Source organism: Engystomops pustulosus, chromosome 4, assembly GCF_040894005.1.
Source record: "Engystomops pustulosus chromosome 4, aEngPut4.maternal, whole genome shotgun sequence".
NCBI classification, from domain to species: Eukaryota; Metazoa; Chordata; class Amphibia; order Anura; family Leptodactylidae; genus Engystomops; species Engystomops pustulosus.
The window spans coordinates 208,428,155-208,441,617 of record NC_092414.1 but is presented as its reverse complement, the minus strand read 5'-3'; the positions used below and the strand labels follow the sequence as shown (position 1 = coordinate 208,441,617).

The 13,463-nt window shown below is 43.9% G+C and overlaps 2 protein-coding genes across 2 annotated transcripts in view; both read right to left on the bottom strand.

Moving 5' to 3' along the window:
- LOC140125845 (venom factor-like) overlaps positions 1-2,609 on the bottom strand; it is a 57,860-nt gene extending 55,251 nt beyond the window's left edge. The window contains exons 1-3 of the mRNA XM_072144721.1: positions 2,315-2,609; positions 2,127-2,209; positions 2-89 (exon numbers count right to left, since the gene is read on the bottom strand). Coding sequence (XP_072000822.1) covers positions 2-89; positions 2,127-2,202 — 164 coding nt within the window. The 5' untranslated portion in view covers positions 2,203-2,209; positions 2,315-2,609. The remainder of the gene's footprint in view (position 1; positions 90-2,126; positions 2,210-2,314) is intronic.
- Positions 1-12,719, bottom strand: part of LOC140128232 (A.superbus venom factor 1-like) — a 177,922-nt gene extending 165,203 nt beyond the window's left edge. The window contains exon 1 of the mRNA XM_072149786.1: positions 12,651-12,719. Within this exon, the coding sequence (XP_072005887.1) occupies positions 12,651-12,715 (65 nt within the window). The 5' untranslated portion in view covers positions 12,716-12,719. The remainder of the gene's footprint in view (positions 1-12,650) is intronic.
- Between the last annotated feature and the right edge of the window lie 744 nt (positions 12,720-13,463).

The window sequence follows — 13,463 nt, the reverse complement described above, 5'->3', positions numbered from 1 at the left end:
CTTTGCCTCTATGTCCACCCTTAGCTCTTCATCTTTTATGTAAAAGAATTTTTTACTTGTAGTGAGTTTTATTTCAAAACTTGGTAGAACTGAAATAAAAGTAAAATATGGCATGAAATTAGGATTTGTAATGGTTTGCAGTACCACAAGTTACCACTGGGTGTGAAGATTATAGCTGACATATCACAAGAATATCACAGTAGAGATAGAAGAGGCACTGCAAGAGCAAAAGTGGCCTTGGTAGTGGTGGGGTGTTTGCTGCACAGGGTATAGAAGTAGGGAGTAGGGATCATTCTCTAATGAATGTACAAGTCCAAGATAATAATAATAAGAAATTAATGGCACACATCCTCTGTAGGACCCTTCAATCCATGGTATATTTTATTATACATAATGAAAACAAGACCTGCACATGTGGGAGGGAGGTCTAACAAGTCATTCAAAGGTAGGAGCAACAGTCATCTGTGTTTCTTTGAGGCAGCAGAAGTGTTGAAATGAAAAACAGCCATATCGTTGTTGTTGTCAGCATGTATAATAACTATATCAATGTATCAGAGGGTCTGTAACAGCTTAAGGACACAAAATTAGACGGTGTGCCCTGAGGTTTATCTCTTCTCAACTGTCCCTACCTACTTGCCTCACTTAGCTTAGGTTAGAAGGACAACTTTAAGATGTTCCCTTCCTTTGCCAAAGTTCAAAACATCAAAACAAAGAAAAGACAAAACATACAAGGAAGAATAGTCACCAGAGTTGAGTTACAGCAAAAGAGGAAAACGCAATACCAAATCGCAAGGCAGAAATAAATCTAAATACAAGCAGAAGTTTAAGATACCAGAATACAGAGGTGAGAAATAACATGATACCTAGATACAAGGAGAATAGAAGGAGAATAAGAACTAAGTGTGAGCAGATGGCTTATGGAATGCCAGATTCCAGACCCCCAAAACTGGAGCAGAAATCTGACATCCAGACCAAACAGAACAGCAAGGAGTGATATGAGTGGATGGAGAACCTGTCAGTAGAAGTGCATTAACTATTCATAAACAGAAGCAGAGTTGCATGAGAGTGGTGCAAATCAATTCAGCAAAGATAAACTACAGTTAACACTACTGGTTTCAGAGTGAAACATTATAACCCGATCTGCGCATCCTCAACTGTACTTTTCAGGGAGAGGATGATGCCAGGACAGATGTTACAACTGTAGGTTAAAGGAAACCTGTCACCAGGGACCTCATTTTCACTAAAGACAGATTGTAAAAGCCCATTACATTTGCAGTGCAAATATGCCTCTCTTTTCTAAGCATTTGCATTACAACATAATTGTGTGTTATAACTTACTCTTGCACCCTGACAAAATCCTGGGGTAGTCCCAGGGGCTGGGCTTTGGATGCATTTTCAAAAGCAACATGTGACTTGTCTGAGCTGCAGGCTCCTCCATCTTTGTGCTCCTGTACAGCACTGTCCCTCTCCCACTGATGCCAGGCTAGCAAGGCTGTGACCTCTGAGAAGGAGCAGGAGGTGGAGCTGTACAGGAGCACAAAGGTGGGGGAAAAGCTCTGAGGAGTGAGTAACACAGACAAGTCACCTGTTGTTTTTTGAAATGCATCCAAACCAAAGCCCAACCCCTGTGACTACCCCAGGATTTTGTCAGGATGAAAGAGTAAGTTAGAACACACAATTGCAAATGCAAATGCTTAGAAAAGGCAGAAAGGCAGATTTGCACTGCAGGTGTAATAAGCTTCTGCAACCTGTCTTTAGTGAAGTAACAGCTGATTTGCAGTAGGTGTACTCGTTTTGAGAAGGTAGATATAAAAAAGGATGTGAAATCAATATCACAATCTCTACACAGGAGTTTTTCCGCAAGGATCTTCTATCCACAGGATAGTGGTTAAATATCAGACTGCAGGGGATCCAACCACTGGAGAAGTTCTCCTGACTTCTTCTGCAAATTACCGTAATCATCAATGTGCTTGTATGTCTAGTTCTCCACTCACTTGTAAAGGACTACTGGAGATAATCTAGATAATTCACCTGGTTTGAGCGCTAAGATGGGAGGATGAAGTGAGAATCTAGATTTTTCAATTGTTGCACCTAATTACCCCAACTTACTTAAGTCCCATTCTTACCATATTCCTTCACTTCGAATTGTGCAGTAAAATTCTGTATCAGGGTGTCCTCAAATTTTGCAGATATGGTCCACATTCCCAAACTAAAAAATAAAGGTAAAAATTAGTAATTGTTATAATTAGCAACATTATAATGACTGTCCCCATGAAAAATATATGATCCTCTATTCCCATGGTTTGTCTCTCACCTTACAAGATCAGAAAGTGCATAAGTTAAGGAAGTGATTCCAGTCGAACGAATGAGATCTTTTTTGACCAATATATTCCCCGGAGTCTATGAAGAAAAGAGAATATTCTAATCATAGAGTTTTGGTCTAGATAGTGGTCAAACATGTTGGTTATAATATAAATGTTCAATTAGAAGACACATCAAGCAGAAGACCCTAGCATGATGTCATCTGCCATCGGGACCTGGTGGTGGCCACGTAGCTAATAACTGTGCTGTGTGTAACTGCATAGGCCAGTTTCTGTTGCACTACCTCCTAGTACAGTACGTGGTAAATTAAGGTAACAGATCGTGCTTTGTAGTGACTGACCACGCCTGATGCCACCCACATCTTACAGGTAATGCCACCACATAGTTATAGTATCAGAATCATATTTTCTATATAGATGCACTTTATGAGAGTTGTCCAAATAGCTTCATAGTGGAGTAAATTTCCATCACAAATTTTACACAAATCAATGTGGCCACCCTCCACAACTGGAATACATTGTCTAGAGCAGGGGTCAGGAACCTTTTTGGCTGAGAGAGCCATAAGCGCCACATATTTTAAAATATAATTCTGCGAGAGCCGTACAATGGGGCTTATTTACTGAGGGTCCCGAGGCCACATTTTTGTCGGGGATCACGCCACCCGCCGCAGAACATTATTATACACACGCCACCCCCCGCAGAACATTATTATACACACGCCACCCCCCGCAGAACATTATAATACACACGCCACCCCCCGCAGAACATTATAATACACACGCCACCCCCCGCAGAACATTATAATACACACGCCATCCCCCGCAGAACATTATAATACACACGCCACCCCCCGCAGAACATTATAATACACACGCCATCCCCCGCAGAACATTATTATACACACGCCACCCCCCGCAGAACATTATTATACACACGCCACCCCCCGCAGAACATTATTATACACACGCCACCCCCCGCAGAACATCCCAATACACACGCCACCCCCCGCAGAACATCCCAATACACACGCCACCCCCCGCAGAACATCCCAATACACACGCCACCCCCCGCAGAACATCCCAATACACACGCCACCCCCCGCAGAACATCCCAATACACACGCCACCCCCCGCAGAACATCCCAATACACACGCCACCCCCCGCAGAACATCCCAATACACACGCCACCCCCCGCAGAACATTATTATACACACGCCACCCCCCGCAGAACATTATTATACACACGCCACCCCCCGCAGAACATTATTATACACACGCCACCCCCCACAGAACATTATACACACGCCACCCCCCGCAGAACATTATTATACACACGCCATCCCCGCAGAACATTATACACACGCCACCCCCCGCAGAACATTATTATACACACGCCACCCCCCGCAGAACATCCCAATACACACGCCACCCCCCGCAGAACATCCCAATACACACGCCACCCCCCGCAGAACATTATTATACACACGCCACCCCCCGCAGAACATTATTATACACACGCCACCCCCCGCAGAACATTATTATACACACGCCACCCCCCGCAGAACATTATACACACGCCACCCCCCGCAGAACATTATTATACACACGCCACCCCCCGCAGAACATTATTATACACACGCCACCCCCCGCAGAACATCCCAATACACACGCCACCCCCCGCAGAACATCCCAATACACACGCCACCCCCCGCAGAACATTATTATACACATGCCACCCCCCGCAGAACATTATTATACACACGCCACCCCCCGCAGAACATCCCAATACACACGCCACCCCCCCGCAGAACATTATTATACACACGCCACCCCCCGCAGATCATCCCAATACACACGCCACCCCCCGCAGAACATCCCAATACACACGCCACCCCCCGCAGAACATCCCAATACACACGCCACCCCCCGCAGAACATTATTATACACACGCCACCCCCCGCAGAACATCCCAATACACACGCCACCCCCCCGCAGAACATTATTATACACACGCCACCCCCCGCAGAACATTATAATACACACGCCACCCCCCGCAGAACATTATAATACACACGCCACCCCCCGCAGAACATTATAATACACACGCCACCCCCCGCAGAACATTATAATACACACGCCACCCCCCGCAGAACATCCCAATACACACGCCACCCCCCGCAGAACATTATTATACACACGCCATCCCCCGCAGAACATTATAATACACACGCCACCCCCCGCAGAACATTATAATACACACGCCACCCCCCGCAGAACATTATAATACACACGCCACCCCCCGCAGAACATTATAATACACACGCCACCCCCCGCAGAACATTATTGTACACACGCCACCCCCCGCAGAACATTATTGTACACACGCCACCCCCCGCAGAACATTATTATACACACGCCACCCCCCGCAGAACATTATTATACACACGCCATCCCCCGCAGAACATTATTATACACACGCCACCCCCCGCAGAACATCCCAATACACATTTGTTAAAGTGTCTGCGCCAGTTTTATGTGGCGGCTGCTCTGTGTCCCACAAGACTGCTAGACTGCTGTTACTGCTAAGCCGGACCATGTGCCACATTTATTACTGACATGCACCACAATTTTGTCTTAGGTCCTAGCTATTTTGTATCTCAGCTGCTGCAGAACCTCACATTAATGTAGAAATGCAGTGGTGGGGGAAGATATGAGGGGATGATGCAGATGGGTCTGTAAGGGACACTTAGGAGCTTCATAGCTGCTCCTGCACACAGGACACTAAGGGGTTAGTGCAGAGTGTGAGGAGACACTGGGGGAGGGAGCACTTATCTGTGGCTGATCCCCGGCTGCTGAATCCTTCTCCTCAGGTGCTGGATGTCTCCTCAGTATGCAGCTCTCTGGTCTCCTCTGTCTGAATCTCCCGCGCTGCTACATCCAGCCCCGGGATTGGCTGCAGGCACACAGTCTCCTCCCCTCCCTCTCTCACACACGGAGGAGACTGCTGCAGGGAGGGAGACGGAGGTGCCGCCCCAGAATTAACCCCGCGGACCCTGCGCTGCTCTGCCCATTACATCCAGGGGCATTTCTACAGCCAGGGGCACAACAGGAGCCAGGTAAGGGCCCCTGGTCTTGACAGGCAGCGCAGCAGATGCCACGGCTGTAGTAATGCCCCTGGATAGGAGCCCTGGCTGCGAGCCAGATGCGGCCATCAAAAGAGCCATATCTGGCTCGCGAGCCATAGGTTCCCGACCCCTGGTCTAGAGCATAGAGCAATGTTATTTTTGGCAGTTAGAAGGGTACCGCTGTGGAGCACTCACCTTATATAGACTTTGACAATTAAGACTGCATTGTAGGCCTGTGGAGACTTAAAGCCATTGATGCTCCACAAGTGGATTCTGGGAAATTAGCAAATAAGTTTTCTAGGAAGGGACAAGGAAAACCATGCCTCCTTTGCTACCTTGTAAGGCAGATCCCTTACCATCAAACATGACTTTCACAAAGTTTAATGACATCAAGTGGGATAAAAGCCAACTCAATTATCTATCCAGCAGGAACAGATTCCCATGGGATTAGGTTTAAGATTCAACATGGGATTAGGTTTAGCTGGGAGAGTGAGAGGCTTTTTACTAGGACCAGGGAGTAAGAGCTCTCCTAATGGACACTTTTCCAAGATCCTTGTGGAAAAGATATACTGGTTGGTCTTTAATCCCACATCATGTCATTAGGCTTCCTGGAAGTCATGCTTGATGGTGAGGGGCTGCCTTATAAGGTAGCATAAGAGGCATTGTTTTCCTTATCCCATGCTGGTAAACTTATTTGAATGTTTCCCAGATGGGTATTTCAGAGACTATGGCAAATACTTCTGTTGCAAACCCTACTCATGTGAGTCCCTCCAGTCCGTAAATCGGTGGAGCTAATACTGTATATATTACGACTGCCGGCGTATGATAAATAACCCCCAGTATAAACATCTTACTAATATAACATAAAATGGAGAAAAATTATATCTTACCCAGAACTCGACGATCACTGACTTGCTTGTTGGATTAAGATTTGGGGTCATAGTAAAAAGCCTGTATAAAACTTAATAATAATGAAGAAATAATTGTATAAAAATATGTTTATATATTTATTTATATATTATCACCATTTAGTTAAAGTATATTCAGATTCTTCCTTCTGTAATTAAAAATACTCAATATATTGAGATATCCAAGACCCAATGCAAAATCTATAACATTCTCTCACCTACAATGTGTCAATGTAAAGATGATGGTGTTTAATGTAAGAGAAGGTTCTATGGGCCCTGGGCACCAGGGTTTGGCATTAGGTTTATATTTGCATTTAATGTGTATCATGTTGTCTATGTTGGAATGTGCCTCTGTAGCATTCGAGGTTGTACTATTAAGGTCCAGGTCAAGCGATGTAGAAGTTTTTGGGATTAATGGCTTCCAGGTGGTTTCCAACTTAATAATTGTAGAATAATCAACTCAGATCCTAATCCGCTTCTATTCTTGTAAATTTGATTCTCAGAGATAATGTCATGTTGTGCACCGACACGTAGACGTAGCACCGGGGCCTCTTTTGCAGACCTCAAATACAGTAAGTTAATGGCAGAACCTCTGATAGGAATTTTTGATCTGGGAACATTTCTTTGTAGTGATCTCTGGGTAAAATGGTGTAGAGAAATACTAGAGATGGGGGCAGTGAGTATGAGGAGGTTTGGCCTCTGTTGCAGGGCAAAAGAGAAGAAGTCAAGTAAAGTGAGTGCCCACCGTACATGGTCATATATGGAGAAGTAAGTTCCACCAAGAGTAGAGGAAGTGCAATGAATACTGAGTAAAAACACTTTATTGATATGTTAAAATCCCTAGAGCAACATGAGATAGAGCTATCGTACTACAAGAGACTGGTATATATATATACCATGTATATCCTGTCTCCTACTCTCAAAAGGGTTGTCTGGGCATTTAGAAAAATTGATATAAGGCTTGGCGAGGGGAGAGGAGGGGTTATACTTACTTCATCATGCACATTCATTCACCCATGTGGTGCTTCTGTACCAAATACTGATGTACACCTGCTACAGATGGAAAATGTTGCTGTAGCAGGCACAAGGCAGTGGCCAGGGATGGGCAGTGCCCTGGATAAACAGGAGAGCTGGAGGAGATGAGTATAAGATTTTTCTTACTTTCATTAGACTCCTAAGCCTCATATACATTTTCTTAAAAGCCTGGACAACCACTTTAATACTTCCGTAAGTGCAGTGAATTTGCCGGTTGCAGATGGGACTCCTGACATGGATTCTGTCATCTGGATTGTTCCTCTTCCCTCCATTTTCTTGCCCTATACGGATGATGTGACAATTTTCGATTTCTGTTCTGTTCGGTTTTGTAGATGTAGAGTGTACTATCGCTGCTTTCAAAAGCACTGGAACAAAATTCCACTCAACTATTTTGAGGTTGCTGCCCCTCATCGGTGCAAAGCAGGTGGATCTACAGGCACATATTTCCTCTTTTTGTATTTTAGAAATGATGCAAAACGTTTTGTTGAGGCAGTAGATCTGAAAGCATAATGACAAATGTCATGCCCCCCAGCACTACACAGGGGCAATATATTTCATTCATACCATGGACCACCTCACTTCTTGCCACCCTCTTTTTTTTAATAAATTTGTATTTATTTTAAAGAGGAAAAATTCATATATACATTAATCTATACAGTATAGCAGAGAACAACCTTGTACAATATGAAGGGAATTGTAACACCAACACCTGGAGTGAAGGACCACATGTGGCGTCAATCCACCCAACATGTCACCAACTAAGGCCTAAGCAAAAACTAGATCTAAGTTAGAACACGGAGAGAAAAACCAAACAAGTAATATGCAATAATTCCAAGCCAATGGGCATGTAACTAGTGTGCACTCTAGAACCGAGGGCGTGTAGAAAGAATAGGTATGAGAATAATAAGAACTATACCGACATCTCTAAAAATACAGGATCCTCTAAGCTACAGATTTCATTTACTTTAGTAATCCATCTAGTAAAGTTCATGAGATGGCAAGAAATTGAGGGATCAAAGATTTGGCCGCTGGTAGATTTGCTTTATTGGGGATGGTGGAAGAAATAGGTCTGTACCATGTCTGCTGGCAATGTTAAAGGACCAAGGAGCTTTTTTGAATTTTGTGGGGTCGCTTGGGTTCTCTGTTGTCCTCGGCCTAGAGAAGTGAATATGCTTAAGGTGTTGGAAATGAAGGAGGTTTAGATTCAGATGAGAGAAATGTGTATCAAAGATGTCTCACATAGGATTGTCTCTGGGTCTTAAAAGTGTGGCTGCAGGTCCAGGGGGGGGAGGATGTCAAAACATGTGCTAAGGTCCTCCACATCTCTTGTACTCCAGTGGTTAATGCACCCCATTTTTTTTTACAAGGCATGGGACTTTTAGGGAAACCATAAACCTTGAGGAACAAGGGTCCATAGGCCTGGGAAGTCAAAGTCAATGTTTCTCTATTTTTACGTGTATCAACCATTGATAGCCATTGCTTTGGTATTTCTTTTTAGTTGTGCACTAGATCTGGGAGACCCATACCACCCTTGTTCCTTGCTCTTGAAAGAAGAGAATGCACCAGTCTGGGTTTCTTTTGCTTCCATAGAAATTTGGAAAGAAGAGTTTTCAAGAAAAAGAGATCTGATAAGGCAACGTGGATCATCTCCATGTAATATAATAGGTAAAATATATGTTTTCAGTAAACCCAGGAGATAAGTAGAAGATCATAAGTCTTGAGGAGTCTTGAGGAGTCTTTCCACTTCTCTAAAGAGGTGGATATAGTTCAATTTATACAATTTAGAGATGTACCTAAGAATTTGTATTCCCAAGTACTTCGGGAAGCTAGATTGGACCTTGAAAGTCAACTGTGTGATTAATTGAGCAGATTTCCCCCACTGGAATCGATACATTCAGAAGTTCTTAAATTTACTTTGAAATTTGTCGCAAATGAAGAGAGAAATGACACCAGATGGGGCAGACCCCTCTCAAGGTTGGTAGACCTAAAAAGCACATTTTCTGCAAAAGCAGTGGCTTTGATATGACGCTCTCCTACCCATAACCCCTGAAGTAAGGAAACTTCTCTTACACGCTGTAGCAGGGTTTCAGCAACTAAAATGAATAGGGTTGGCATCAGAGGACAACCCTGGCTGGTGCCATTCTTAATCCCAAAGAGAGGAGAATGTGTGCCATTCACCTTCAACATTGCATGGGGTTGGGAATATAAAGAAAAAATTGCCCTGACAAAGGAAGGTTAAATTTTAAAGAGCATGGCTTTTATAAAGGACCATCCAACTTTTTTCACTATCAATCCCTAACAGTACAGAATTTAAGCTTGTGCCCATGTGCTGTGTACTGCAGACACATGATGCCGGGAGTGCGTAGCCCCTGATCGGCACATAATCAGCCCATTACAGAGGAGTCTCTTATCTGACGCTGATTGGATGGTATCAGAAGATTTTAGCATAGTAACACACCCCCACCCGCGTTGCAGCTCCTCCTTTCTGACCATACAGCCCTCGGAATCGTCAGATCCCGGGGCTCATATCACTGGAACAAAGGCTAGGAGGAAAATTCCAAGTGCCCCAGAATCAGGATGCTGGTATGATAAGTTTTTATAAGTCTGGGGTGGTGAAAGGTCCTCTTTAAGAGATAGTCAATCTCCCTCTGTCTATTCTTGTCTCCCTCTTAGTTAGGTGTCTGTACCTCTAGATCCTGGGGTGTAGACTGGTTTGTCGGTCTGTATGAAGATGAATCCGCTTTGATAAGACACCAAGACAACTTTCTCCAGGGAGCAAACTGGAGACGTCATTTTGACGTATACAAACTGCTTCTTATTTGGGTCTTTTCCCAAATTATCGGAGGGAATCTGTAGAAAACAAAAACTTTATCATATTGAAGTAAATAAAAACCATCATGATGACATTTTTACTGGTGCAAGTTATAGGGATGTCTCTCAGTGATAAGTGAGTGATGTTCCATCATTCCTTCAGTGGTTCTGCTGGGAATTTTAAGTTTTTTTCAGTTTAAATGAAAGTTATATTTGCTAAAGACTTACATAGTATTTTGCCTTCTAACTAATACAAATTGAAAATACTGGTTACCCTGATCCCCACTTTGGGTTCTTGCATCTTTAATTTTGTCTGACACAGGAGAACATTTTCTGTGTTGGCCCATCACCAGCCATGTGTGTGAGGAGCACTGGCGGACTGGTCACTATAGAAGTCCTCTGCCCTTTCTATGCATAATATGGATTGCGGATGGATTAGCTACACTACTCCCCCCATCAGTAAGGGGCGATTTAATTTCTGACCGAGTTGGTCCTCGGCGCAAACTCAGAGATTGAAACCTATAAGGTGGGAACTTTAAGAGCAAAATAAACAGAAGAGTAACGTAAGTAACTGGGGTGATTAAGATACTTTTATGAGACTCGAACCTTACCGTAACCTTAACATTTCCAAAGAACTTGTTATTTTGATTGACAGAGACTTTGCTGGTAGCTAAAATGTATGTCCTCCGAGGGAAGTCATGGACTGTGATGTCCGCTTCAAACTCAGCCCCCTGTCCATCTACTATAATGGTCTCTTCGCTTTCTAGACGGAGCACATTGGGTGTTATCAGGAGGCATCTGGGGGAAGAAAAATAGGTCCACAGAGAAGAAGTTTAGATGTTGTCCTCCTGGAAATAGCAGAGCTCTAGTGTTAAAGGACATCTACCCCCAGATTATCAGATGTCCTATAATGGATGGTCATTACTTCTAGGTGATGTTCCAACTGTTTCCAGCTTAATCCTGAGCTCCCAGTAGTACCGCGAAAAAAAAAAAAAAATTAAAATATTTAAATTAGCCTTAGGTGCTCCGGCTCATGACAACTGAGTGCCTCATTGGACACCCGCCCTTTAATTATGCCCCCCCCCTTCCCGGTTCATTAATATTCAGCCCCAATCCACTCCCTCTCCTCAGACAGACAGTGACGTAATCCAGCTGTCTGGGAATCAGATGCATAGATTCCTTGCGCAGCCGCCCTGGTAACCTGACGCATGCGCAACGGATAAGTTCTCTTGTGCAGGATTTCCAGACAGACGGGTGAATATTAAAGAGGGTGTGCATAATTAAGGAGCGGAGGAGACATGAGGCGCTCAGGTGAGTACATTTTCTCGGTACTACGGCAGCCCAGTATTAAACTGGAAACAGTTGCATCATCCCCTAAATGTAATTCAAATGTAGCACAAGTGCGGCGCCATATCATTCCGTACCCCGTGAAAAGACAGGACATGTCCTATCTTTTCATCAAATACGGCGCCATGCGCTAATTTCGTCTATTGCGAGGGGCAGTTTTGAGCAGCTTTCATCCACTCCTCCTCTTCCCCGTGCCATGGTGTGTGCGCCTTACCATTGTCAATGCAAATGTAGCTTTAGTGTATTGTCCAAGGATTATTTAATGGGAATAATGTACCTTGGATTCTACATCCTTTGTAAAGATTATAAGTAGTGATGAGCGGACCCGAGACAGAATGTTCAGGTCTTTGCAAAACATTATGGGTTTGGTTCCCCATACCGGGACACAAGCCAGAAGTTTGGGTTTGCGTCACCCATCAACCGGTTTTTCACATGTACCACTTAAAGCACTGATTGCAGGTGTTAGCACTTCAACGACTTTACCGGTAGCATTGAAATGGCAGTGGGGCGTGCACTTCACCATTTTCGCTATGATTATTGCTCCCCAATGATATCAAGGGAAGCAACAATCCTAGGAAGATGACAGGCACCTTATCAATAGCATGTAAATCCCATCAGTGGCTCTGTAGACAGCATCTGAAAATTTATCACCATTAATTGCAGACAGCACCAAACACAAGTATTAGCGACTCGGGGTTCAAACTTTTGTTCCTGGTAGATAATGATAGAGGACAGATAATGATGGCATAGAGGAATGATATAAAAAGAGAAAAACACAGCAGTCACAATCCAAAAGAATAATAGGGGCTGGTGCTATCCTTAAGCTTCTCACCTAAGAGTTCAGGAAATATATGTAGAACATTAAGCTATGTTGCTGATTCTGTTTTGTTATTTTGTCGTAATAAAAACATATATTTTTTTAAATGGTAGAAAAATTCTAAAATGCAAAAACAATGCTATTTGCCTTACACTTTATGTTTTCTAGTCCCAGCTAGATTGTGGTGTAACTTGGCTTTACAGAGTAATAAACAATCACGTTATGTATGTGGCTCTGTAAATCCTGCATATGTAGTAACTGATCACAGAGTCCGGTGCTACTCACGGTTGATCTGCGTAGGATCCAATGAGTCCATATAGAAGAATAAGGCACAAGGCTCCAAACCTCATGATGCTGCCTGGAGTATGTGCTGCCTTGTAGACCTCAATTTATTTATGTGTGTTTTTAGAATAAATTACATCTTTAATCAGTAACCAGAGAGAATAAAAGGCTGATTTTTGGAAACAATTGGCCGATGGTCAGGGACACGGGAGTAAAAAGTCAATATTAATAGATTATAAATATTACAGCAAACCAGAAAAGACTGCATGCAATACACCTATGTATCGCAGCCAATGTAGGAGCCACCCTGCTGCTTACTCATTGATCCACATCCCGTGTGGGGTCCGATCTTAGGGGGCTATGAGCTCAAAGATACGGTGGGGGGTTGATGGAAGCAGCCGGCATATATGGAAAACCCAGAAGTGGCCGGCGCCAATCAGCGTTGCGCTGGCCCTTTCTATCTTTGATTCAAATTGCCAGCACACCGCTGGATGAGCAGGAAGCAGGAGAGTGGAGAATTAAGTGAGCCGGATGCTGCCACAGAGAGGGGCACGGGAGTGCCTGCTATCCGAGATGTGGAGTGCAGAGACACCCGTGACACCATGACTGTGGTAATCTTCTTATACTTGCTATCCATGGCCTTCCTCCTTCCTTCTAAAATCAACTTTTAAAATTATGCTAAAGTGTCTGAGGGGCATTTATGTGACAAAACCGGTTTGGGAGCCAAACTTCGAGCCCAAACTTTGACTTGAACACGAACCAGGACCTCAATTTTAATGTTCCAAAAAGGGCAGTTTCCCTGCAAAATTTGGAAAG